At 51.4% G+C, this 27088-nt stretch overlaps 2 protein-coding genes across 4 annotated transcripts in view; one reads left to right on the forward strand and one right to left on the reverse strand.

Annotated features, from left to right (window-relative positions):
* Shmt1 (serine hydroxymethyltransferase 1 (soluble)) overlaps positions 1 to 13423 on the forward strand; it is a 28745-nt gene extending 15322 nt beyond the window's left edge. For all 3 annotated transcript variants that reach the window (XM_005402277.2, XM_013503178.1, XM_005402276.2), the window contains 7 exons: positions 4409 to 4490; positions 4987 to 5199; positions 6710 to 6826; positions 8637 to 8759; positions 11042 to 11158; positions 12437 to 12547; positions 12918 to 13423. In XM_005402277.2, coding sequence (XP_005402334.1) covers positions 4409 to 4490; positions 4987 to 5199; positions 6710 to 6826; positions 8637 to 8759; positions 11042 to 11158; positions 12437 to 12547; positions 12918 to 13090 — 936 coding nt within the window. In that variant the 3' untranslated portion in view covers positions 13091 to 13423. The remainder of the gene's footprint in view (positions 1 to 4408; positions 4491 to 4986; positions 5200 to 6709; positions 6827 to 8636; positions 8760 to 11041; positions 11159 to 12436; positions 12548 to 12917) is intronic.
* A 638-nt stretch (positions 13424 to 14061) lies between these two features.
* Smcr8 (Smith-Magenis syndrome chromosome region, candidate 8) lies at positions 14062 to 27011 on the reverse strand. The gene is made up of 2 exons (XM_005402280.2): positions 24175 to 27011; positions 14062 to 19031 (listed from the first exon to the last, which is right to left on the reverse strand). The coding sequence occupies exons 1-2, from the start codon at positions 26529 to 26531 to the stop codon at positions 18578 to 18580; spliced, it is 2811 nt and encodes a 936-aa protein (XP_005402337.1). The 5' UTR covers positions 26532 to 27011; the 3' UTR covers positions 14062 to 18577.
* Between the last annotated feature and the right edge of the window lie 77 nt (positions 27012 to 27088).

A 27088-nucleotide genomic window follows, 5' to 3' on the forward strand; every position in this document is an offset into this window, starting at 1 on the left:
TTTGCTTGTTTTTGTGACTGGGTTTTGTGGTTTTGTCTTTATATTTTTTTCTGAGACAGGGTCTCACTATATAGTTCAGGCTGGCCTTGAACTCACTGCGTAGCCCAGGCTGGCCCAAACTCGTGGTGATCCTCCTGCCTCAGCCTCCTGAGTGCCCCAGGCTTGTGCCACCTTGGCTGCCAGTGTTGTGTTCTTTCCAGCACCCAGGAATGATCTTCTCCTGTCCCTTGTCGTCCAGTGCAATGTTTCTTGTTGTCCTTTGTGTGCTACCATGAGAACAGGGAGAGGTGAGTCCCACAGCTAAAGCCTGGAGATGGAATTTCTTGTGTCTAGAAGATCAAGCCAGTGTTCGTGTCGGCCTGCTGTGGTCTCTGTCCCACCCTATTTTCTCAGTCTGCATCCCGGTTAGTCAGGCTTTTTGTTGGTACGCTTTTTTCATGCATGTGACTCTCACTTGTTTTCCTGGAAAGCCTGGGTGTTTCTAACCACAGCTCTCCCCATTGGCCACAGCGGGCTTGAAGCTGGACTTTTAAACACGTGACAGCAGTAAGAAAACACTTGCCTTTGGACTTAGAACATAAAAGCCTATCCCTACCATTTCTTTCGCCATTGGAAGAATTCCAGCAGAGGGTAATTATTGACTTGTTCTCTGAAGTCCGCGACGAGGTCTTAGGCAGTGTCATGTTTGCTGTACTCCTGAAGAAGATTTCCAGGCATGAGGAGGAGCGTCTGTGCTCCGGCTGCCTGCAGCCACCCCCATCTTGGGCTGTGCAGATGCAGCCACTGGACACAATGGGGGCCACACTGTGGCAGGCAGGCTGTGGAAGGATGGAGAGGCGGGATCTGGGACCCTGGGCAGCTTGAGCTACAGAGCCGGGGCTTACGGCCGCGCGCAGCTCTCTGCCCCTCAGCAGGAGCACTCACCCGGGCCGCGTCTTTCACAGCCAGCATCTCTGGGTAGCTTCCTTGCCCGGCCTTTCCCCACTCTGCCTCCCGCTGCGGACCTTTAGGCCCAGCCCCGCTCTCCGAGGCTCCCGGCAGCTGTGCAGTGCACAGCCAGGTGTGCGTGTCTCTGTGGAGCAGCAGCAGTCATGGCCTGCTGTCACTGCTTTTAGCCACCCTGCTCCCATCCTCTATGACTGGAGAACCCTCCCCTCGCCCTGGCTCTAGGGACTTCAGAAAGACTCCCTTTCTGCCCCCGTCCTCTGCCCTGGCCCCACCAGCTTCTGTTCATAGTGCTGGGGATTAAACTCAGGACTTCATGCATGGTAGACTAAAGCTCTCCACTGAGCCATGGCCCCAGCTTTTTTTTTTTTTAGCCAGGGTCTCCGTAAGTTACTGGCCTCAAACTTGTGATCCTCCTGCCTCTGCCTTCCAAGTGCCTGAGAACAGGCATGTGCCACCTCACCCAGCCTACCACAGTTTGTTCATAAATGCCCAGGACCTGTTTTGTCTAATTTTTAAGATTTAAAACATTAATAAAAACTTTGAAAGCCTTACAAGTTTAAAAAGCGAAGATGGAGAGAGGAAAAACTTTTTTTTTTTGTAATTTATTGCTTTAAAGACTTTTTAAAAGAATTATATCTTTTTTTTCTTTTTGTGGTACTGGAGCTAGAACCTAGGGCCTCACACATGCTGGGCAGACACTCCACCACTGAGCTACATCCCAGATCCCACCTTTTTTATTGTTTTTTTTTTTTTTGGTTTTTCTCCGGTACCAGGAACCGAACTCATGACCTTGCGCTTGCCAGGCAGGTGCTTTTGCCGCTGAGCTAAATCCCCAGCCCCTCCACCTTTTTTATTGTTGAGGCAGGGTCTCACTATGTTGCCCAAGCTGCCTTGAACTTCTGGGTAGTCCTGCCTCAGCCTCCCCAGTAGATGACATGTGCCATGTGCCCAGTGACTGCCTTTTATTTTTAGTCAAGTGCTGATATCTCATCTGGATAACTTCTTCTTTGCCAGCGTTGGGTGTCCAAGAAAGAGCCATATCCTTGAAACAAAACGAAACCGCAAAGGGTCTGTCAGATTGATTCAGAGAACGTCTCAGTGCCTACAGCCTTGCACACAGCCTCCCTCTGATTGTGCTGGGTTACAACTACTTGCTTTTTTTGATGATGAGTGTCAAGCCTGGAACCTCCCACTCCGTGTGTGCTGGTGGATTTGGCAGGGCCAAGCAGATGAGAAGGAACTCTGGGGGTGGGGCTACAGAACACGGAGTTTCTCTCAGAGCCTCCTGTCCTGAGGCTCCCTCCATCCCAGGCGCCAGGGGTTTCTCTGCAGTGATCCCCTATGATGATGTCCGCTTCTCCTTCACCTATGTGCTTTAACATAATTCTGATGAGCCAAACTTAATGAAGACTGTACTGTGAAGAAAGAAATGTTATTTGGGGCTGGGCGTGCCGCTTAGTGGCAGAGTGTTGGCCTAGATTGTGTGAGGCCTGGGTTCCGCCCCTCACACTGTCAAAGAAAGCAAGATTTTATATTCACGTTTAGATCTACAATCCATCTGGAATTGATTTGTTAAATTTTTATTTAAATTTTTGACAAATTATGGCATAACCATGAAGTCCATGGTACTGTTATGATACATATAGGCACAGAGAATGACGGAGTCACTTTAATCACCGTACCCATCCGTAAAACACCACTTCTTCCTAACTGAAAATTCGCACCCTCTGACTGACATCTCCCCACGCTCTCCTCCCAGCCTTTTTTTGGTGCCGGGACTCAGCACCATTCTCTGCTTCTTGAGTTCACTTACTTTCGATCCCACATATATGTGACAGCATGTGGTTTTTGTCCTTTGGCTTATTTTGTGTATCATAATGTCTTAAAGGTGTATCTGTGGTGTCTCAGATAAATGACAGGGTTTCCATTTTTTAAGGTGGAGCTGCTTTAAGGGACCTCAGCCACTGTGTGTGCGCCATTTTTTAAAACCCACTCACTGCTTGGTGAGCATGTGCTGCTTCCGCATCCCGCGTGCTGCGAGCAGTGCTGCAGGGAGCGTGGGAGTGCAGAGGTGTCTTGGACGAACTGACTCCGAGTCCTTAGGAGTACACTCAGAAGTGAGGCTGTCAGATCAGGAACTGGGCTGTGTGTGTGGTGGCACCGAGATATCGTTTCCCCCCATGGAGACCCGTGACTGAGCCATTTGTTACAGAGGCCGTCCTCGCCCCACTGCCTGCGGGGTCAGCCCTGACTCCCACCGGGTGGCCTGTCCCCTGTTCCCGGGCTTTCTTCCGCTCCACCACGCACATCGTCTGCTGTTGTACATGCACGGCCTTAGTTGCCTTAAAATTTCTCTCAGTAATGTTCTACGCCGTGGTCTTGTACATCTTTTATTAAGTATTTTTGGGGTTTTGACACATAATAATATTAAAATTCCATTTTCATTTCTTTTTCTTTTTAGTTTTTTGAGATACAAGGTCTCACCATATAGCCCAGGCTGGCCTCCGACTTGCGATCCTACTGCCTCAGCATCCCAAGAATTGGGATCTGGGGCTTCATTATCTTTTTTTAAATGGCTTATACGCACATAGATAATTGGATTTTGGCTTTGGGTATTGAGGTGGTGAGGATGAACTGCAAGGCCTTAGCAAACCTTCTAGAGCTTTCAGTGATGCAAACAGCCTGCTGTGGGATGTGTGCCATGGGTTTGCCACCATGGGCCTAGTGCATACTAAGCATGTGCTCTATCCCCGAGCTACATAGTAACCCAGCTGGATTTTTTTTTTTTTTTTTTTTTTTTGAGGTGGGGTCTCACTCTGCAGTTCAAGCTGGTCTCGAACTCAGTTTGTACCCCCAGCTGGTCTTGAACTCACAGTGATCCTCCTGCCTCAGCCTTCTGAATGCTGGCGATTTTTTTATTTTGATGCTGTGCTGAAGGACCTTGCTAATTTCACGTACTCATTCTAATAGTTTGCCTCTAGACTCTTCTGGATTTTCTAAGTATACAATAACGCTGTCTGTATGTCTTGTCAGTTTTTTCCCTTCTGTCCTAATCTTCACCATTTATTCCTTTTTCTTGCCTCACGGTACTTGGAAAAGAAGTGGTGTTAGCAGACAGTTTTGTCTCATTTCTGAAGGTAACAGTGTTTTTGGGCTGTAGAGCCAGTTGGTTGCATCTTTTTTCTCTGTCAGGGCTTTGGTTTCTCTTCATCAAGGGCTGTCACCCAAGGGTAGGGCTCCCTTCTCCCTGTGAGGGCCCTGAGAGCATCCCGGGGATGTGAGCACCCCTGGGTTGCCTTCACCCCTTGGGCAGGCTAGATACACTATGCCCTGCCTCAGTTTCCGGGCCTGGTTGGGACATCGCACCTGCTGTTGGAGTAGGTGGGGCGGGTTCATGTGGGCAGGCAGGAGGCATTGCTGGCTAGAGGAAGTAGCTAAATCTGTGTCTCTGACGCCGCAGGTGTATCCAGACACTGGCTACATCAACTACGACCAGCTGGAGGAGAATGCCCGCCTCTTCCACCCAAAGCTGATCATTGCCGGTGAGGAGCAAGGCAGCAGGCGGCCTTATTTGCAGCAGCCTGTGCCTCCATAGAGGAGAGTGTGCAGACGGTCCCTCCCTATCCTGTGGCATTGCTAGTTTCTGCCGTGCACAGCTGGGCTCAGGTCAAAATACATTCTTTTTTCTTAAAACACGTAGCTCTGTTTGCCACCATTAGTGCATGGCAGAATGATGCTGAGCTGTCCTCTGAGCAGCACTTAGAAACAAATCCCTCCCAACCCACTGGGGTTGGTAATAATAGTTACGAGCCATCTGAACCTCCATGACCCTGAAGCGGCAGATCAGAGGCATTGTCTGCAGCACAGACATGTTTTTTGAGGGCGGTTTCTATTTCTGTCTGCAGATATTTTCGGGGGGTAATCTCTGGGACTTCAGATCTGCCGTCCGGAGCCCACTCTGCAGGGAAGGAAGATGCACTGAGGCCGGCTCGGCCGCCCTGCACATCTCTGACTACCGTGTCGCCTCCTCTGTCCCAGGAACCAGCTGCTACTCTCGAAACCTGGACTACGCACGTCTGCGGGAGATTGCGGATGAGAACGGAGCATACCTCATGGCAGACATGGCGCACATCAGTGGGCTGGTGGCAGCCGGCGTGGTGCCCTCCCCTTTTGAGCACTGCCACGTGGTGACCACCACAACCCACAAGACCCTGAGAGGCTGCCGTGCTGGCATGATCTTCTACAGGAAAGGTGAGCTCCCAGGTGCTGGGGACAGATGTGTGCTGGGGCTGACATTTCTCCTGTGGTTTCAGGTTTGGTTGAGGAAGCGAGGTAACAAATCTAACCTGGGATTTCTTGAAAATACTAAGATTCAGTTGCCTACAAGAGCTACTTAGGTAGGAGCAATGATGGACTTTATAGGAAAGATCTAGAAGGCCGCAGCTCTGGCCTCATTTCTGTATATCCACGTGCTAGAAAACCAGAAAGGGAATTAGCAACCACTGTGTGTTGGAACAGTGCCGGTTGCCAGTGTCCTTTTACTCAACTGTCTCCACAAGAAGTAGATGTTTGAACAAAAGGAAGATGTGCGTGGTAGGCTGGGGGCTATCAGGAGACTCCAGGGAGCAGCATTACTTTGGTGACTTTACTGTGCGTGGTACAGCGTGTTTCTCAAGAGCAGGTCTCAGTGATCGAACTTAAGACACTGATGTATAAATCTTAATAGAGCATAATCATTTTAGTAAGGAATTTCTCTGTCCAGTACTTTACAAGCGCACATGTAGATGCTCAGGACCCTTTTTTGGGATTCCCACGCCTTGGAAAGCCACATTAGGGGTCAGATCATCATTTAGCCAAGCGCATGCTGATATCTGATGCCCCAACTTTGACTCAGCATTACTGTCAGCTTTGATACTGGTCTCCTTGCCTTTCCTGGCCAGGGCTAAACCCAGCCAGATACCTACTCAGCATCCGAGTGACCTGTGGCCTTTGAGCTCTTTGGACAACTTCCTTCAGCTGGGTGGACTTTTCTGAGTCAGGCAGCCATTTCCATCTGCCGAGGAGACATTTGGGGTTTCCCATTGGGTGTGAATGGGATTCACTGGACCCAGGGCCAGCTGATGGAAAGCATCCGACCTGAGCAGAGACTAGTTCTGTTGCTCACTGCCTGATCTTGAGCTTTCTGAGCAGCTTTTCTGGGCCTCCTTTCCTTACCTCCAGAGTGGGGTCTATGGTAATAATAGCACTCTGGACTGTTATTTGGGCTGAAATGAATTTTCATAAAATATGTAGAAGAGTTCTTGCTTCACAAGAAGTTCTGTATAGATATCAGCATTTCTTATTATTGAACTATAGTTATCATTACTGACCATTTAAGCAATTTCTCAGAAAGAAACCTTCTTCCCCTAACTAGCTGTTTGGGCAAAGTCTCCATCAAGTCATCACCCTGGACACTTCGGTAAGGAAGATCCCCAAGGCATATGATTTGTTACAGTCTCATGAAAGGGGATTTCTGACCTTTCAGTTTCAGGGCCTCACTAAAGCCACATTATGATCATATGTTGTTAAAAAAAGACGCCATCAGCAAGGGCAGGTAGACAGTGGAGGTACTGAAATCAGTGTTCCAGCCAGAGTCATCCATCTGTGCAAACAAGATGTCTGTCAGGAAGCAAACACCCCACAGCCAGTCAGGGCTGGAGTCCTAATAGGGAGAAAACAGACGGCAGCCTCAGGACCACAGTCTGATGTTTTTTTCCACCAGGAGTGCGCAGCGTGGATCCCAAGACTGGCAAGGAGATTATGTACAATCTGGAGTCGCTCATCAATTCTGCTGTGTTCCCAGGCCTCCAGGGAGGTCCCCACAACCATGCCATTGCTGGTAAAGAGTCACCGAGCTCTCGGGTAGCAATCGGTATACCTTCAGCCACAGTGGCCATTTGCAGTCTGGTAGTCATCCCTTGGTTCCTAATTTCCATCTCACCTGTCCTTCAAAGCCTGTGCTGGGACTTCCATACTAGGGAAGAAACTTAAGGGATGATCTCTGTCCAGGAGATGCTAACACAGAAGAAATGGAAAGTGGTTGAAATTGGTGGGGCCAGGAAGGAAGTGGTGTCTGCTGCACTGGTATGACCACCGTCGGGGAAACTAGATCAGTCCGGGCTTTGTAAAGGACGCAAGGACCTCTTTGGAAAACAGATGAAATCACATAGACAAGGGCATAACAAAGGGTGAGAAAGACTAGGGTTCGAGTCCTGAATGATGAGCTGCTGCTCCTTGATGGCCCCTGCCTGTGGAGGTGGAGGCGCCGCGTCTGACCCTGCCTGCTGGGCCCAGTTCCGGGGCTGCCCGGCTGACTCTCGTTGATTCCGTTCTTGTATTTGAACAGGTGGTTTAGGACACCTGTGATAGTCTCAGAGCTACCCACTGCCCTTTTGCAGTGGAGTGGAAGCACTCATTTTGAAGTGCTCAGGACGAGACGTGGCTTCTCCGTGAGTAGTTCCTAAGGAGAGGGAGCCAGTGGCCGTTGTCAGGGTCTTGGGCCTGAGGGCTCCCAGAAGGCCTTAGGAAGGTTTTTTGGGTTCTCCCACTGTGGCCTACGCTCAGCATCCACAGCTCCTTCCACATGGAACGCTGAGCCCCAGTGTGCAGACCGCCGTGGGCCTCGCCAGTTCTCCCCTCACACGTCCCCTGGGGACTCAGTGCCTACATTCATGTGCGTGGATTTTGGACAAGCTTCCGTTTCCTCGTTGTTTCTCCCTCCCCCTCCCATCCCGTACTGGGGATCATGCTCAGGATCTTCACACTGATAGACATCCCCAGTATTTTCATCCCAGTATTTTCTATTTTTTTTTTTTTTTAATGTTAAGCTGGTCTCACTAAGTTGTCCAGGCTGGGCTTGAATTTGCAAACGTCCTGCGTCTCAGAGTGCTGGGATTATAGGCATGCACAACCACACCCAGCTATAAAGTTTCATTTTTTATATCCCATTAGGAAAGCAGTCCTCAAGACCGAATGCATGAATAGAACAAGGCTTTGGACCTGAGAAATCTGCATGACTGGACATCTAAACATGAGCTTTTTGAGCATTTAAGTAACCATTTTCACATATCAGGCTTAAAAAGCACTACAGTATAAAGTCCGTCGTGCTTAGCCGGTTTCTTGTGGTGGTCTTATAGCACTGAACTTCCGTGCCTGAAGGAAGGTTACCTCAGAAAAAGACTTGAGAGAGGCCTCTGGAAGCCTGCACGTTTAGCCAGGTAATGGCAGGGTTAACCACTTAGCAGTCCGATTACTTAAATAAAGGGTAACCAAAAATTGCATACATTTTTCATTAATTTTTATAACAGGAAACCTAGAAACAATAATTTTACCAAATTTATTCAATACAAGAATTAACTGGTTGAAATGACATGTAAACAGATGGGCTGTCCAACTGACGCTCGAGGTAACTGTGAAGTAAGAAATGGGGCTGGCGTTGTGCCTCCATGGTAAGGTATGTGCCTAGCACATGCAAAGCCCTGGCTTCCACCCCTAGCCCCACTAAAAAAACTATTTTTGGAGAAAATGTAATCCATACCCCTTGGGTGACACTGCAAAAGCAAGGAAGCATGAGTGGAAACAAGAGATGCTTTTGATTCACTACCTTTATATTTGATCTTGCCTCCCTGATCCACTGTCTCCCTGTCCAGGAATTGCTGTGGCCCTGAAGCAAGCCATGACTACAGAATTCAAAGTCTATCAGCTCCAGGTGGTGGCCAACTGCAGAGCTCTGTCTGAGGCCCTTACAGAGCTGGGTTATAAAATTGTCACAGGTATAAGTGCACATGGTGATGGGTACACCTGCGGTCCTTACAGGTAGATACACTAAACCCTTGCCCTTAATTCCTCTGGTCAGGATGTGGCCCGGAGGGTAGTGGTTGTGGGCACTGCCACTGCTGCCACAACTCAAGGCACCGCTGGAGTAGGTCAGCGTGCCCTTGGCTGGACAGCCTCCTTCGTGGCTTCTCCCTTCATGCCGTACCAGCTGGCCCCTGGGGAGGCCAAACGTGACAGTCGTAGTAGCTGCCATTTGTTACCCAGTGTGAAGATGATGTACCAAGGGCTCACCTGAGAGGTGAGGCTATAATCATAACATGCCTGGTAGGTGACAGAGCCAGGACCTTCTGAAGTATGGTCTGAGCTCAGGGTTCGAGGGCATGTTGGCTGCATTTCCCTGGTAGTTGACTTTGTAGAGCCCTATTTGCTCTAATATAAACCGCATTGGAGCTATTGCCTGTGAGCAAGCGGCACGTTCCAGGGGACACCCCCGCTCCAGGGCCGCCATTTGCCTCCTAGGCATTGCCGGTACCTCCAGGGAGGACAGTATTTTTTTGCAGATGCCATTTTATGAGGAAAGTTGGCTTTCCCACAGCCGCCATGTGTGTAGCAGAGGTGGTCCAGGAAGGGCTCCTGGGATCGCTTGAGAGCTTCCCCCAGCACCCTGCCCCTCACCCTGTAGAGGTGGCAGTACCCCGCCCCAGTCTGAGGAATGGCACTCCCACCCAGCTTTATGTCCAGGAGCAGCAGAGCTAGCAGGGGCTGGGCAGATGCCATCTTCTCAGAGGTCCTGGGTAGCACTCTCTTCTGTCTTCTTCCTTTCCTCTTCTCCGTCCTTCACATCTTTAAACAATAAAGCTCTGGGAGTCCCAGTGTGGACCGTGACCTTTACGGTCGCTTATGTCACTGTCTCTCAGATGTGGCTATGAAAGGGATTCCCTGGGGACCCTATGGAAACAGCGTCTGATGCACCTCCTGGGTGGGCGCTGCACTGCTAACCAGCTCCTCGGTGGTGCTGGTCTGGGAACTGCCACTGAGGATTCAGGAACCGGTCCCTGTTCCTTTTCACCACGGGCACTGCAAGGCAGCCCGCATGCTGGAGCTCCCAGCAGTTTCCTTTCTGCACCCCGGGCCTGTCCTCTCCCCATGGTGCCGCTGTGTTCACACTGTTCTCTGCGGACACGATGCAGATGGTGAAGCAGGTAATGGCTATGAATACTCACTTGTACCAAGCACTGCGTGCAGTTTTTTGTTTCTTTGTTTTGTTTTTTGAGGTTCTCACTATGTAGTTCAGGCTGGCCTTGAACTCCCTTTGTAGCCCAGGCTGGCCTTGAACTCGTGGTGATCCTCCTGTCTCATCCTCCTGAGTGCTGCGATTAGTGTTCTGTGCTACCAGGCCCAGCTTACATGCAGTGTCTTGGATAAATATCATCACAGCTCTGTGAATATTGACTTTTTTCATAATGGACACTTGCAGTTCCAGAATGTTGAGCTGCCTGACAAATGCCACATGGCAGGTCAGCGGACTCAGCTGTGGGGCTCCAGAGTTAAGCTGCTGACTCAGCTCACCGGTACCCTTGAAATCACCCCTGCAGTTTAGGCCATGGCCCAGGTGAAAACACGGCTGTCTCAGGTCCACATATGGGCTTAATGAACGTTCCGACGGAAAGACCCAGAGGCCCTGAATGTTCAACCAGAGACGTCTAGCAAGTATCCAGAAATCTGAAAGTCTGAGTCCAAAACATACAGCATTTTGGTCTCACACCTTTAAGACTGGTGTTCAAGAGGCCAGAGGTATGGCTCAGTGGTAGCACACTTGCCAAGTGTATCTGAGACCCCGAGTACAATCCCAGGGCTGGAAAAAAGGTGGACGTCGAGGGGACACTTCGGAAATTTCCGGGTCATTAGAGAAGCCAGAAACTGTAAAGACAGTACGACGCACGGCAGCCTATTCTGGCCCGCGGTATGCTGTGTCCTGGGCGTGGCAGCCTGGGGTACAAAAGCTGCCGAACATTTTACCTGGCAGCCTCACGTCCCACCTGTGTATTAGCTACCCCTTTAAACATGTGTGCTGTCCTTCTTTTCCACTCCCTGGGCCTGGCGCATCTTTTCTCTTGCGGGTAACGGATATTCTGGGTCACAGGATGAGTGCTCACTTTGCTGACCTCTTTGGCACTGGACTTTTTACCACCGCCACCAGCCCCCCGCCCACATTTCTCAGGAAGAAAGGTGGTTCCACCTGGCCTGTGCTCAGCCTTCTGTCCAACTGTGTTTCCAGGTGGCTCTGACAACCATTTGATCCTCGTGGATCTGCGTTCTAAGGGCACAGATGGTGGAAGGGCCGAGAAGGTGCTAGAAGCCTGTTCTATTGCCTGCAATAAGAACACCTGCCCAGGTGAGACTCTTCTTTGGTCTTCCTTTCTACACCCTCCCTGTCTGCGTCTCTTCTCACCAAACTTGTAGCTAATACAGGTAAGTGGCTTCGGGGGATACATATATGCAGTGGAGAGCTAACCCTGAACTTCTTCACACTCAGCCTAAAAGACAGTTATACTACTAATTTCTCTTAGTTCATTGAAAAGAGTGTTTGGAGCTAATATTGTTTGGACAATTAAATGCCGGTATCTTGTACTCTGAGTGACTTATGTAAAAATAACAACACGCAGTGTGTTAATCATTGTTACCCTCCCGTTATCTTGTTTTCCAAGTTTTTTTTTCCTCTTTAAAATAAAAAAAGGGGGCTGGAGATTTAGCTCAGTGGCACAGCGCCTGCCTGGCAAGCGCAAAGTCGTGAGTTCGATTCCCGGTACCGGGGAAAAAAAAAAAAAAATTTAAATTAAATTAAATAAAAAAAGAAGCACCAGGCGTGGTGGCGCATGCCTGTAATCCCAGCATTCAGGAGGCTGAGGCAGGAGGATCGTTGCAAGTTCAAGACCAGCCTGGGCTACAAAGTGAGCTCAAGCCCAGTTTGAACTGCGTAATGAGACCCTGTCTCAAAAAAAAAAAAAAAAAAAAAAAAATCAAAAAAGAAAAAAAGCAAGTAGCATTTCTCGGTGTGTTAGTGCCATTGACTCATATCAGACCCCACAGATGTTTAACTGCAAAGGGCCATACCACAGAACACTGCTTTGCATTCTGTTGAAGCAGAGTGACCCAGGCCAGTGTTCTCTCACACAGGGCTCACCCTTGCACTACAGGGCGCACTTCCTTTCCTACTTCCACTTGGCCCAAAGTCACTCTGCAGAGCCTGTTCCTTTTCCTCTCTTTAAAAACTTGCTAGTGTTAAAAATACAAAAACAGCCGGCGTGGTGGCGTGTGCCTGTAATCCCAGCACTTGGGAGCTGAGGCAGGAGAATCGTTGCAAGTTTGAGGCCAGCCTGGGCTACAAAGTGAGCTCAAGGCCAGCCTGAACCACATAGCTAGATCCTGTCTCCAAAAGATAAAAACAAAACAACAACAAAAAAACCCACCAGGAGTAATCCAAATGTGACCCTGCCTCCTCGTACCTTTTGGTTGTACTTAAAGAGTTTTTAAGTCAGCTGTACTTTTTTGGCAAGATAGAGCAAAGGTCCTCAGGCCAATTCTTCCTGCCAAAGTATCCCTTTTTAAATGTGTAGTAACCATGGTGGGGCACTGGGTGCAGCCTAGGGATGGAGACCTGTTTGTCTTAAAGGTGACCGAAGCGCACTGAGGCCCAGTGGACTGCGACTGGGGACCCCAGCACTGACGACCCGGGGACTTTTGGAGAAAGACTTCCAAAAAGTAGCATACTTTATCCACAAAGGTAAGGATAAGATTTTGGAAGTATGCCACATTTTATTGTGTGTACGAAGTTTCTGACTATACCCAAATAGCTGAGATACCACCACCAAAGGGTATTTCTACCAAAGCTGATTGCTGGGGACAGGGGATGACGAAATCACTCGAGCAGCTCCTCCTGTCTGAGAGGCTTATGAATGTGTGCTGCCCAGGGTCACCTGTTGAGGGACCCCACGCACGAGAATCACTTCTGAGGGAGAACACCGACGGCCACCATGCTCAGTCACTCCCAGCCTAGGTGTGCTTGTGGCAGTGGTGCTCCGGCTCAGCTGTCCTCTCCCTTGGTGTGTCTGGCATGCGACAAGCTCACAGGGGATTCACTGTCTCCTGCACAGGTATAGAGCTGACTCTACAGATTCAGAACGACGTGGGCTCAAGGGCCACACTGAAGGAGTTCAAGGAGAAGCTGGCAGGGGACGAGAAGCACCAGAAGGCTGTGTGGGCCCTCCGGGAGGAGGTAGAGCGCTTCGCTTCTCTCTTCCCCCTGCCTGGCCTACCTGGCTTCTGAAGGAGCCAGCCTGCTGTGCGTCTGCCTCGGTGCCATGCACACTGACCGCCCAGGGACCTGCTAAGGAGCCGGTACCCTCTTGGGACAACAGAGCTACCAGGCAGAGCCTTATGCTGCCCTGTCCCTTCCGAGGGGCGTGTCTTACAGACTATTCTGGTTTCACAAATCAAAGTTCATCCAAGTCCCATTGTTAGTAGTTCTGGGACAGGTTATTAAGGAATTGAAATTTGAATCTAACTTTCTCAACACCCATATATATATAATTACTCTGGAAAAAATGAAATACTGTGTAGCCAAGTGGCTTTAATCATTTACAAAATGGTGCAGGGCAAAGCTATTAGAGTGCAGTGTTCTTAGTCCTCTCGGGGCTCCCGACTCGCTGTGACAGGTTAGAAACACCCAGGTTCATAGACTGTACATGCTGCCCGTTCTTCCTGCTTCACGCCCCGTAGGATGCCCAGGGAGCACTGAATGGGGACTGTTCACAACTGCAGGGGGTAGTTCCGAGTCTCCTGCCTTGTGCTTTAAAGTTAGCAAGTGTAAAGATGCACCCAGCTGCTGTCAGCAGCTCACAGTACAGTGAAGGGCTGGGGTATCACTCAAAGGAGAGCACATGCTCAGCATGTGCAAGGCCCTGCATTTAATCTTCAACGCCAGAAAGCCTGTTATAAAAGGAATGGTTAGCTGGGTGTGGTGCCACTAATCCCAGCTCTTAGGAGACTGAAACAGGAGGACTGCCTTGAGTTCAAGGCCAGGTGGGATACATAGTGAGCTCAACACCAGCCTGGACTATAGAGTGAGGCCCTATCTCAAAAAAAGTTTTAAAATAAAAGAAATGGGTTTTTTTTCCCACCCAGGGAAGTGCCGCTTCCTTCCTGGTGTGACGGCTGTAATACAGGCTTTTCTGGGGCTGGGGATTTAGCTCAGTGGCAAAGCGCCTGCCTGGCAAGCGCAAGGTCATGAGTTCGGTTCCCGGTACCGGAGGAAAAAAAAACAAAAAACAAAAAACAAGGTAATACAGGCTTTTCTGTTCTGCTCAAGATAACCAACTCCCTCCTCCACTCAGGAACCCAAATGTCACCTTCCCAGAGAATTTTATTTTTCACATAGCTGAGATGCAAACCATACATGACCATTTTAATAAGCACAATCAAATTTTTAACCACAATGTCTACAAGAATCATAGCTTTAAAAAATACAACCAATTTTTATATTTCAAAAATATCTAAACTCAAATAAATTAATTTCTTAAAAAGTACACTCCTCATACTGTGTTTGGCATTTACTCTGGTTAAACTTGTGCAGTCACACCTGTGAGACACTGTCACATACGTCAGTCATACTCTGGCTTTAGCCACTGTGACAATTCAGCTCGTGGGGTCAGGACAAACATTCACAGACACAGACATGCAATAATAAAATAGCTTTTTAGAAAATAACTACGAGTTCAGCACGAACTATGCTTTTTCTCACTGCAGCCTCTAGAGTGGCATTTATCTCAGTCCAAACTGTGGCTCCAGCTATCCAGTGTCAGACAGCCTGGCTGAGGCTCCCTGGGGTCCTGCGTTGTAGGTGATGGGCCCCAGGGCTCAGAGTCCAAGGCGTAGGTATTTCCGGCACTGCAGCGTGCAGACAGCTGCAGCAGTCCCCACTGGACGTGGGTGACATCAGTCCCCACAGCTCCGCCTCAGATCTGGGAGCTGATGTGCTGCCTCAGCAGTCTTAAATTTGGAAGCTTGATTCCTGCCCAGCTGAAGGTAATGGGACATCTCCAAGCCCCTTGTGTGTAATCTCCGGTTGGGAGCCGAGCAGACCCTCCTGAGTTGAGTCACGTACCAGCAAGTTACAAGCTGGAGCTTTTCACCTTACCCCCACTCCCCCATCCCCTTCTGCCACATCCTTCCCAAAGCTTCAACCAAACTAGCAGACGAGGGGCTCAGGGAGGGAGATGGGGACTTACGCCCGTCCTTATCACCTGAAAGTGGCTTTGCTTTCCGGCCAGTAGAAATTTGGTTTTTCCTCTTTGCAGTCTGTTAATACTTTTGTCTCTTAAAAATTCCAATTCTGTCACTTTTGATCACAGTTTTGGGGCACAGCCAAAAGCTAGCTAGTGCTCTTCAAAGCACAGCCCAAGGCACTTCCTCATGAGCCTTCTGGAGAGGGAGGGTAAAGGAGCCTGGGGGAAGCCCGTGTGCCTGCCGTGCCAGCTTACCTCCTCCAGAGGCCTACGTGTCTGCGAACACCTCTCCGTTAGCCCGGTTGGTACTGCTGGCCCTGCAGACGAAGACGTAACACAACGGGACAAGACACCAGCCCACAAACGGCACTCACGCTTGGGCATGGGACACGTGCTGATTACTGGCAGATGGCCAGTGTACACGCAAGATATCCAGCGAGTGGAGGGCTGCTCTTTCCCTCTAGCAGAGCCATAGCCGCTCTGGCACTTAGGGTGACGTCTAAGTCTACTGGCCTTACAAATTTGAAGTAGAACTTCTGAATTGGTGGGGGCTGAAATCTATACAGCAAGTGATCTGAAACAGATTAAAAGCAAGGTGGGGAATGCCAGGTTCCCTATCACTGTCCATTTCTAAACCCAGGAGCAATGTGTATAACTTCAACCACTGTAAATTGTGCGGAGAAGTTACAATTCCTAAAATCTGAAGATTCCACCAACGATTACTAGGGAAACACTGAGACAGGAGGCGGCAGCACCTCAGGCCGGCACACCCCTCCTGCCCCACATTAGAGGTGGCCACAGACTGATCCCTAAAATGGAGCCTCTGCGAGTATCACTGCCACCCTAATAGGTGGTTCTTCACCTGGACTGTTACAAAAGGGAGAGAGAACAGGTTGGAAGTCAAGTTAAAACCAACCTCAGCCAGCCAGTTTCAGCAGCAGGCCACTGAAGTGACAGGAGTAAAGAATAAGGAATTGCTGTCACCTACTTTCTAGGAGATGTCTTTAAATGCTGATGGAAATTTCTTAGCCCATTACTAGAGGAATACCAGACTGAAAACTCTTGTTGAAGAGGTTAGTCCCATTGCATGTGTCTCCGCATGTCAAGGTGAGACTTCTAAAACTTCAAGTCCTCCAAAATGGAGAGGCTCGTCTCCCGCCTGAGTGCGTCCAGGATTAACCTCTGCCCAAGCGATGACTCAGTCCCAGCACTGTTCTGAGAACCCTCTTGAAAGGAAACACGCTTTATTTAAATAACCCTTTCAAATTGCCATGCAGAAAAGTTTGTCCATAACCAAATCTAAATCTGGGGTGTTCAAGCCCTACTCAGGACAGGAACCACTTCGAGGCTGAGGCTCGTCTGTCATTTACAGGACTACCTGTTCTGTTTGCTCCTCACCAGGCTCCGCCTTCATTACTGAGCCAGCCTAGGGCTGAGCGCGGAGAAACACAACCACCCCACCCTAACCCTGTGGACTCCCACTTAAGACCAGCGCAGGCATGGCCGTAGCTACAGGCAGGGCTGCAGTTCAGTTTCTGCACAAAGCTCATCACCTTTATCAGTTTCCCAGGTAAGCATAGTATCGGCAGTGAGTTTCCGCGACGTGTGACACACAGAAAGGCAGCAGCAGTGGTGCCGACGACTGCTTCCAGCCCATCTCTTGGACTCCACAGATCTCCCCAAGATCACTGCGAGATCATGTCCACGCAGGCGTGAGGAGACAGGGCTGAGCCACCCACACAACAGCCAAGTGGCATCTAAAGTACTAGAGGGAAGTGCTAACGGATCAGGAGCCCATACAGAGAACAGACCGGATAGTCCAGTCAGAAGCTGCCCAGGTGTCCTCTGGCTTCTGTCTGTGGACACATGTAACGGGCAAAGACAACTGGTACGACGCAGGCAGCAACACGGCCCAGAAGATTCTCGGCACAGCCTCAGAATCAGAATCTCGTACTCTGACAGAAACAGGGTCCCTGATGAGAACCCAACGGCTGAAGCCAACAGGTCCTATCTTTGCGCCAAGGACCTGGGCAAGGAAGGTGACTGAAGGAGCGATGTGTTGCGAGCTGTCTTCGGTCACCTGCTTTCTACCACGTCTCTGCGGTCTCAGAAGCAAGGCTGGCGCTCTCAGTGAGGGGCTCGGTGGTGTGCACAGGCTGACAGGGAGACCAAGCCACAACAGCAGGACACAAGTACAGGGCACACAGGCTGAAAGATGCACACGCAGGACTGACTCAGGGCTAGTTGAGCAGTTTTCATGGAACAAATTAAAAAGCAGTAACACCTAGAGCTGTCCCTACTTACAGGGAAGAAACAGCATAAAAATAAAAGTATGGTATTTTTCAAGGTTGTGAGAAACGCAGTGACAGCTGGTACAGAGCCGTGGGGAGGCCATGCTGATCACCAGAAATGGGAAAGGTGATGGAGAGGCCAGAGGACAATACCGTCTTTGAACAGCGACTTGCACAGGGGCAGTCGTGAGCTGTGGGAACAGGTAAGCACAGCCTGCCAGAGGCAGGGCCGCGTGGGAGCTGGCCAGTGAAATCCCTGCCATCTCAGTTCCCGCCAGCCAGGCTGACCATCCGTACCGAACAGCTAAGCAGAAAACCGCTGTCCCCAGGCCCGTAAGACCCCGTGAGAGGTAGTGAAGTGGTTGCAAAGGTTTGCTGTGGGTGGCAACTGGAGTTATGACCTCTGCCAAGTCCTAGCATGTGACCTTCCCAGGGGACAATCAGTGCTCATGCGCTCTGGCGAGAAAGCGCCATGGGCAGACCCAGAACTACAGCTCATCACCTGAACGGTGGAGACAGCCTGTGGCCCCATGGCTGGCTCCACTTGCAGTCCCAGGAGTCCTCACACTGGCTGTGGCCGCCTGGCGCCTCTTTCCCACCTGGGCCTAGTGATGACTGTGAGTATTCTCCCAGGGCCACCTCCCTGCAGAGGTGAGGACAGAGGGGCGGCTCGTGTTCTCTGCAGCCTTGGAGCCTAGAAGCGCGTTTCCCACTCCCCAGCTGGCCGGAGCCTTCTTCCTCCATCTCATTTAGGAGCCTCCCCTGGGATGATGGGCTCCAAGAGGCCAAATAAAGTGCCACATGGGGATCTCAATGAGGCAACGACATTTTATCATTCTGTTTTCTTCCAAATCATCAGTTAACAGGCTGCTTCCCCGGGTGATTCTTGCCATTCAAGTGTCCAGTGATGCTGAATGTGGCCAGTGTGCTTCCACTATAGCTTCACCCCTTACCTCTTCCCTACCCAAAGACTGAGGCTTTTTCTTCCTGCTTGGGTTGCTGGTCCTCAGAAAGCCAGAGACACCCCCTTATCCAGGGGCCATTCTTCACCAGGGCCAAAGGAAACTGACTGTACTTCCAGACACTTTCAGAAAACTGGACTCTCAACTCTCTGTCTCCTTCCTACTGGCAAGACCAGAAATCTCAACAGTCCAGCTCGGGCAACCTTTTGGTCATGCCAGCCCCTGCCCTCGCCGTACCCTGAGTCACAGGTCTTGGTCACAGTGGCTGGGACCAACCTCAGATTTTGTACAAAAAGCTGGGTACATAGTCAAACCTGAGCATGGGGTTGCTGGTCCCAGGAGATTCCTGCATGTAGTGCAGCTTCAGCAGCTCAGCCAGGTACTGCACCACCCTGATGTCCTCATTCACTAGGCCCAGGTTCAGCTTCAGGAAGCTCAGCTGGCGGCTAGCCACTATGGCCTCTGTCTCCCTGTCATGGGCAGGCAGGTGCAGGTGGTGGCAGAAGGTGTAGAGGAAGGCCTTGGAGCAGAGCTGGGTGAGCATGCTCTGCACGTGCAGGTAGTAGGTGCCGCCCCGCTTGATCTGAGTGCGGTGGTCTGCCAGGCGGGGCACCAGCGTGCCCCTGTACAGGGGACAGCGCAGGGTTTTGTTGTCCAAGTCCAAGATGCTTGTGTAGCGGCTGTACCGGCTCAAGGCATGAAGGGTGCCTGCACTGCCAGGGGAGGCCACTCTGAAACAGACAGGCCAAGGTCAGGAGGATGGGCAAGGGTCAGGAAGAGGAGGCAGACACTTGAGGCATGCGGCCCACTGTCCCCAGGCTGGTCCCCCCAATTCAGCAGGCACTGGTTCCTTTTGAAAGGTAAATGTGATCATCAAAACCTTGGAAGGGCTCCTCACTACCCTCACGAACAGGTTCAAACATTTTGGCTTGTTCCATAAGGCCCTGTACCTTCTGACTCCTACTGGTCTCTGAAGGAGGAGTGGACTACTACCTGAATGGACTCTTTTGGGAACAAGGCAAGCCTCAGGGAGCTCAAACCACCTGCCTGTTCTTCTACCTAGAACCCCTTGTCTCCCTCCTGGACTTGACTAACAGCAATTTAAAGCACGTCTAGCCTTCCCTGATCTGCTCTTCTCTGTGCCTCTGCTCCTGTCCTGCAACCTTAGTCAAAACTCTTTACCCTCTCTGAGCCTCATCTATGATGGAGAAAATAGTTCCTACTGTTACATGGAGTTACTCAGTTACTACAAAGTGAGTTGCCTTAGGATGGTGTCTGGCCCTCAGAAGGGGCTGCTATTATCATCTTTACTATTCTGAACCTACACCAACCAGTCTGGTGACTACTGTCTGTTTATTCATCTCCCCCAGGACAAGGAGCGTCTCCATTCTATATACCCACTCGGTCTCAGTTAAAAAGCACTACACATCTACCACCTACTAGGGACTGGTCTGGGAACCAAGTCTGTAGTGAGGAATGACCTGGAGTCTTGTCCTGCACGAGCTGGCACTGACTGGGAGAAGGCCTGCACATAAGCACAGAGAGAAGGGACACTTGGTCTCGGTGTGAACAAGAGAGACCCGTGGTTGGGAGACCAGGGAGGTTTGTTGAGGTGCGACCCCAGAGATGGGCCCTAGCAGGAAGGGAGGCCCTGGGGACTGCAGGAAGACCACAGCAAGGCAAAGGTACACCAATGGGACGGTGAGAGCCACTCAGGCCCTGTGTCCTAAACCTAGATGGCACACTCCACAGGCAAAGGGAAAATCAGCTTGCAAGTCCCTCCAGGGTAGATCTATAAGCCAGCCTCCCTAACCTGCACTACTAGAACCCCCAGTGCCTCAGTGGTCTCCAGCCCTCTGGCTTCTCTACACTGTCTGCTCCCTAGGCACCCTCCCCTGCCCTGGGTAACAGCTCCCTAAGACTGCCATGTCTAGTGCCCCTTCCACCCAGGACGCACTTCCTATCTACCTGCTCCTCCATCTCCGCTGAGATGCCCAGCTCAGATCCAGCACCCTTGGGTGCCACTCTGGCACTTCTCACACTCTCAATGGCAGCACTTCTGGAAGGTGCTGGTTACTTACAGCTCTTCCATTTGTCTCCCACAGAGCTCCTCCTCAGGAGGCCAGAGGACAGGGAGTCAGGCCCAGACCTCGATCCTCTGCTGCAGGGAGCACCTCCCACCGCACCTGCTTAACACACTGTGTGGCCAGCCCAAAGTCAGGAGCGGCAACCCTGGTCTGTAAGACAGAGACCCCCCTGGGCCTGTGGCTTGTCCACCGTCACCCAGCCAAGACAACCCAGCCTTCTGATCCCCACTAGCACTTTCTTCCACAACTGAGTTCTGTTTATGCACCAGTCCAGGGCTTATCCCTGCTGCCTCCTCAGGCACGCGGTCTTCCCTGGTATTCGTACACAATGGTGGGAGACCAGTGCGACTACACCTTCATCTCTTCTTCCCACCAACACTGACCCGGCCAACTGGGGCTGGATTTCTAGGCAGGAGTCCTATGTAGGTGAGAAGAATCTAAGGCCAGTGAGGCTAGTGGTTCAAGGTGAGTGGGAAAACAGTTCATTATCTGAGCTGATTCTAGGTGAAACCAAAGGAACTTGGAGTCCAAATTAACCTAGTCCTAATGTAATTCAACAGCTCCGTGGACAAGGTCAGGAGTGCAAACGGCATCTCTCCCCCTCCTTGTGACTTCTAAAGCTGGGCCTCCGTGTGCTTCACTGCACCAACACAGCTCTGGCCTGCTTGCGGACCCAATGTGTGTCCACGTCCCTGAGCACTCCTAGAGCCCGTCCCACATTCTAAATGTTAGACCTTCCCACAGCTCCAAAGGTGGGCACCATGACGGCCCAACCCCCACACCCCACACAGAAGGGCTCAGCTTGATCTGGGGATCAATGAGCAAGGGTCCACACAGCAGCGATGGCAGTACCACAGCCCAACCCGGGCCCCACCGCTCCTTCTCCAACTGCCACAGCCCACAGCAGTGTTCTCCCGATGTTCCACCATCGCGGTCCTCCTCACCATCCCCGAGGGGGCGCCTCTGGATGAGCTGTAGCTGACCCATTCCCACAGCACTTTGGCACCTTCTGTGGCCTGTTCTCCCGGCGCAGCCCCCACCCCCGTCTCTGACTGTATGCTGACACCGAACAGGACACTGGGCTCCTCATACCCAACATCTGTCCCCACGCAGATGTGGGGGCAGTTTTGTGAGAAAAGTTCCAGCTTGAGGATCTGTGCATTGGCCTCAGCAGTCACTTCTGAGAGCCTCGGGCTTTCCCACGGGGATGCTCCCTGAACCACCTGCAGCCCTGCTATCCTGCCTGTCTCCCTCACAGTCCACCGGTGTGACACAGGCACACTCACATGCATTAGACGCCAATCAGATCCCAGGGGCGTGGGGACATCTGCTACCAGGAGGCAGGTTCTGTCAGCTCTGTCTGCAGCATGGGAAACAGCCTCAGAGGTCAAGCAGGCAGCACGGTGACAGGGGGGCCAGAGCGAACCACACTGGCTCCCCCTAGGCAGTGTCTAGCACTTAGCTGCCCTCATAACTATTTGGCAAATAACCAGCGATCAAAGCCTCTCATTTTGTTAGCATCGGGAGTGACCTGTCCAGGTGCCCACTGTGAATGAGCCAGGGAGGGGCAGAGCAGCCCGAATGCAGACCTCCTCAGGCCTCTTCTTCCCCTCCATAGACAAACACATTGCCCACCAGCACCCTCACATCATGCATAGATAGCTCACGGGCAGCCTCTGCAACTCACCCTAGTCCCCAGGGTCCCTAGACAAAGCCTTGCAGCGGACTACCTGAGCCTCTTGCACTGTTCTGGCACATGCTACCCCAGGAAATTCTGGGGAGCCTCTGGGAAGGCTTCCTGTGTCGACAGACTGATGAGCTGCCCTATTTTGTGAAGTTTTGATTCTCTAACTTTTACAATGCCAAATTGGGATGGGGGAGTTGAAGAACAGAAAGATTTGTTTGTGAAGGACACTGATCCATCCTTCCACAAGTAACAGCAGCAAAAGCCAATCTAGGAAAGGCTTTCCTTTCATGATGGACCAAGAAGCAGGGACCAGTTGGCCCCAGAAAGAAGCTGGAGAACAGCTCCTCCTGGGGCCTCAAGGGCACTCTCTCCTGACGGACCCCTCACTGCCTGCCTGGCTGCCCGCCCTCCTGTGTGCTCAAGCAGACTCACTCTTCACCTCCCGTGTAACCACGCTGCTCCTTTTATCAAGACATGGGAAGCATCCCATTACTAAAACCCTTGTCTCCATGAACACTCTGGTCACCGGTCTCCCTCCGCGCCTGGACTACGAACTCCTCCAGAGCAGTGGCCTTGTTCAAACACCTCCCTTGGTCCTTGGCGGGTGCCAGCACAGCATGGAATAGACTCTCCACAAGTGACCCAAGTCATAGCGTGGAAGCAGCATTTGCTGAGCTGCCACTGTACCATCGAGTAACTCTAATGCAGCAAGTCACAGGAGGTCTCACTCCTTCCACAAGAGGGACAAACACAAGAAGACTCAGGAGGTGGGAGTTTCACTGGTATTAGGCACCATGTAGAGAGAAACGGTTGCTATTGCAGTGTGGAAAAAATTCCTTTGCCCCGTCTGTGAGAATAGACTGCTCCTTCCTCAGATGGGACTAATGATCACCTAGCTGGGCACCTTCATTTTACCAGTGAGCAAAGCCAGTGAAGAAAACGAAAGCAACATGTCACAAAATGAGGAAACTAAACAGGGGGCAAACAAGGTGGGGAAAGCAGGACGTGGTGGCACATGCCCATAATCCCAGCACTTGGGAGGATGAGGCACGAGGATCATTGCAAGTTCGAGACCAGCCTGGGCTACAAAGTGAGCTCAAGGCCAGCCTGAACTGCATATCGAGACCACGTCTCAAAAAGACAAAAAAAAAAAAAACAACTACAACAACAAAAAAAAACAAGGTGGGGAAGAGGCTCAGCTAGACCTGTCAAACAGTATTCGGAAAGACAAAGGAATCTATTAAAGCACAAGTAGTAGTGGAATGAAATAAACAGTATTCAGAGGGAGGGAGGAAAAAGCGGCTCCTGGGGCCAGGGATACAGCTCAGCAGCACAAGCGCCTGCCTGGCAAGCGCAAGGTCCCAAGGAGCGGCGGGGAGTGGCTCTCAGGTTTCCTTTTTAAGGCTGGGGATGTAGCTCAGAGTTTCAGCTCTTGCCTGGCATGCAGAGGACCTGGGCAAGGTTCTGAGTTCGAACCGCAAAAACAAAAACAAACAAGAAAACAGTAGGTTCAAGAGCAAACAGAAGCAGGGCATGGTGGTGCACACCTGTAATCCCAGCACTCGGGAGGCTGAGGCAGGAGGACTGCCGAGTTGGAGGCTACATGGTGAGTTCAAGGCCAGCCTAGACTATATAGCAAGACCCAGTCTCAAAAAAACAAAACAAAACAAAGAGCAAACAGAAGAGCTGAGTAAAAGCCACGGAGCCCTCCTGTCCCATCAATGATGGCCACAGTCACCAGTGTGAATTTGAGTCAGAAAGAACCTGAGAGCTGCAACATTGCTATACATCAAACGGAGTCTTTCTCTTACCCCAGACCAACTGAATCAGAATCTCTGAGGATGGACACCAAGAAGTTCTCCCAAATAAATCTGACACAACGGAGGGACACAATGGCATTGGCAACTACTTAAGAAACTGTGATTCTTCCTTCTAAATGACAATGAAACCAAAGCCAGAGAGGAAAATTACTTGCCAGAAGTAACACCGTGTTGGTGCTGGGCCGTCTAGAAACTGAGTCTACCACTTCTGAGTCTAGGACAGCAACCTCGCTCATTTCCAGCCGCCCAGGAGCCCTCCCCACCACCTGGATCCAGTTACCTCTGCAGGCCAATAAGCTTCCACTTCTGAAAATCCATAATGTGCAAAGGAGAGGAGACCCAGTGCTTCACAGGCTTGGCACAGTGGCCATGGTTGGGAACGAAGATGGACAGTGCTGTCACAAGCTTCCTGACTATGGTCTCATCCTCTCCTAGAACCACAAGGGTCCTCCCACTGAGCAGGGAGTAGATGGCCGGGTGGGCGAAGGGGTACTGGCGGATGAATCTTAAGGCATTCTGGCCAGCCCTCTTTCTGTGCCTCTCGGAAGACAGGCTGACAGGGTGAGCAGAGGAGGGGGTCCTGTCCGAGCTGCTGGAGGCCACGCTGCTCACGTAGCTGGTGGTGTCGGAGTAGTTATCCAGGCTAGTCTTACTGACATCCCGGCTAGCCAGCAGGCGGCTCGGGTCCAATTCATAAGCCGGGAATGCCTCACAACTGTCGTCTCGGGAAGGGTTGGTGTCTTCCACTGCAAAGTCCACATGGAAGCCCTGGTCCTTCTGCCTGTAGCGCTGCGGGGGAATGCTCACCACACCATCCTCATCGGAGAGAGTGTGGGCAGGGGTGGGGAGTGGTACCAGCTGACCATGGTTCTCCTTTCCAATACAGCAGGAGGAATCTATCTGGGGTGGGGTGTTTTCCAAGCCACCCTCCTGGGCCTCACCCAGCTCCAGTGGACTGATGCTAGCTTTGAACTCGATGGCCCCTTCGTTATCTGCATATGATTCTTCCTCATTAATGGCACTTGGGTAGCTGGCCTTAAAGTCATCAGGGATGAGGGCCTCAGAAGGACAGGTGCTCAGGACTTCAATACTGTCCTCGCTGATGGTCCTGTGGCTGACCGCTTTGCTTCGGACCACCTGGGGGCTCAAGGGCACCGTGAGGCTAGCCTGGCTGTCAGATTTGGACAGAACAGCGGCAGACTTCTCTGTGCCCAGGACTTCAATGCTTTCACCGCTGCTGATGCTCCCTTTCATGTCCATATCCAGGTAGTCCAGGTTTTCCTGGGGGTCAAAACTGCTTGATTCTGTCACCTCTACTTCTTTGTATTCCTCATCTCCAAGCTCCTGGTCCATCTTTATCAACACAGACTCCACACTGGACTTGTAGGAACCAACACTAATTAACACTTTAGGGATCGGGCATTCTTCCAGAGACCGGGAAGGCAGCCTGTCTTGACTGGGCTGAGAGGGCACGCTCTCTCGTTTCTCCACCACCTTGTCATCAACCTCCACGAAGTCTTCAAAGAGGAAGTTCGTTATGTGTTGTTGTTTCAGAAGTGTTCGGTCAATCTGACTGGTCAGGAGGTAGCACAGGTCTCCTCTGAACATGTGCTCAATGTGGCTGAGCTGGGCCAGCGTTTGGGTGAAATACTCAGTGTCACAGAGCTCCTCCAAGGTCTTCAACTTCTTGTCAAAACACTTGGTGGACTTCGCTTTGATCAGTTTTGGGGTGTACGCTGGTCTGCAGGTGTAGATGTCTGGGTCAGCAGACTCATCTAGGATGGAGGTAGTGGATGCAGGGTCAGCCTGATCCTGGGTGTGCGCCATCTCACCAGGACACGAATCAGACCCCTTCACCTTCCTATGAGGGTACGATCGGATCTGCTTCAGCAGGTCTTGATGTTCAATGATGGACTTCTCCACACTGGCCAGTTCGTTAGCCTTCTCAATTGCCTGAGATGAGTAAAAACCTTTGTCGTTGGCTTTCTTCTGGATCTCCGTCTCTGTGTGCAGGACTGTCCTAGTATAATCCAAGTCTTTCAGCTTTTTTTCAAGCTCCCCAGCAAACGCCTTCCTGTTGCCTGATTTCAAACACTCGGAGGCTTTAGAAAATTCAGCTGAGAGCTCCTGGAACTGCTGCATGATTTTATGCTGGTCTGCTGAGATGTATGCCATGCAGAAGGGCCTCACAAAGCCTCGCGCCTCTAGATCATACAGAGTGAGGTGATGCACATATGCAAAGGCTCCTTCCTTGGAGTCTCCCAGCACTACTTTGGAGTCCTCCACGAAGTTCAGCTTAGGGTACGCGGAACCGGGAGGATGGCCCACAAAGGAAGCCTGGTAATCCACAGACATGATCCTCAGAGAGAAGTAATTGAGATCAAAAGTGCCAAAAACTTTGGTGTCATTAGGGATGGTCAGCAAGGGTTGGGGTCCCACCTGCTCAGAGAACTCAGAAATAAGGATGAAGTCCCTCGAGAACTTGGCCCCGGACAGCTTAGACCACGGGTTGGCGCCCTGGTTGGCGAAGGGGAAGAGCGGCACGGAGTACTCCTCAGGCAGGGGCGGTTCGCTGTAAGGCTCTTCCTCGTACTCATCTTCTTTGGTGAAGGCTACCACATCAGGGGCGCTGATCATATTTCCTGATATACAGAGAGAACATTGAGAGGAAGTGGGAAAGAACGCAGGGTCAATCGACGCGGCAAAGCCCGGCCTCTGAAGGAGGAAGCGAAGTCCTTGAGGCCCCAGGGATCCTAGGCTGCCTCTCACACTAGGGAGCTCGAACTCTCGTACAGCTCTTACACGTACAGCTCCTCCGGAGCCCGCAGAGGCCCATGAACTGCAAAGCTGCAGACCCAGAAGACGGCGGAGGACGGTCGCTCTCTCGCTCTTCCTCCGGCAAGCACCGCCGGCGCAAGGCACCTGCAACGAGATCACCAGCACTCCCCGGAGCCCACCGCGACCGCAACAGGCCCAGTCCTGCCTGAGGGCCTCACGTGGGCGCAGCAGTCAGCCAAGCTTTGCCGCCCCCACGGCCCGAAGGCAGAAACCGTCGGGGCTCCTTGGACGCCACAACCCAGAGACAGCTACCGCTGCGCCGCCATCTTAGCATCACATGACTCCCGGTCAACAACGTCGAGTGACCCGGAAGTGTCTGCGCAGACTTCCGGGCGGGAGCGAGCAAGGTAGAGCGC

Source organism: Chinchilla lanigera, unplaced genomic scaffold (assembly GCF_000276665.1).
Source record: "Chinchilla lanigera isolate Chin_1 unplaced genomic scaffold, ChiLan1.0 scaffold00077, whole genome shotgun sequence".
NCBI classification, from domain to species: Eukaryota; Metazoa; Chordata; class Mammalia; order Rodentia; family Chinchillidae; genus Chinchilla; species Chinchilla lanigera.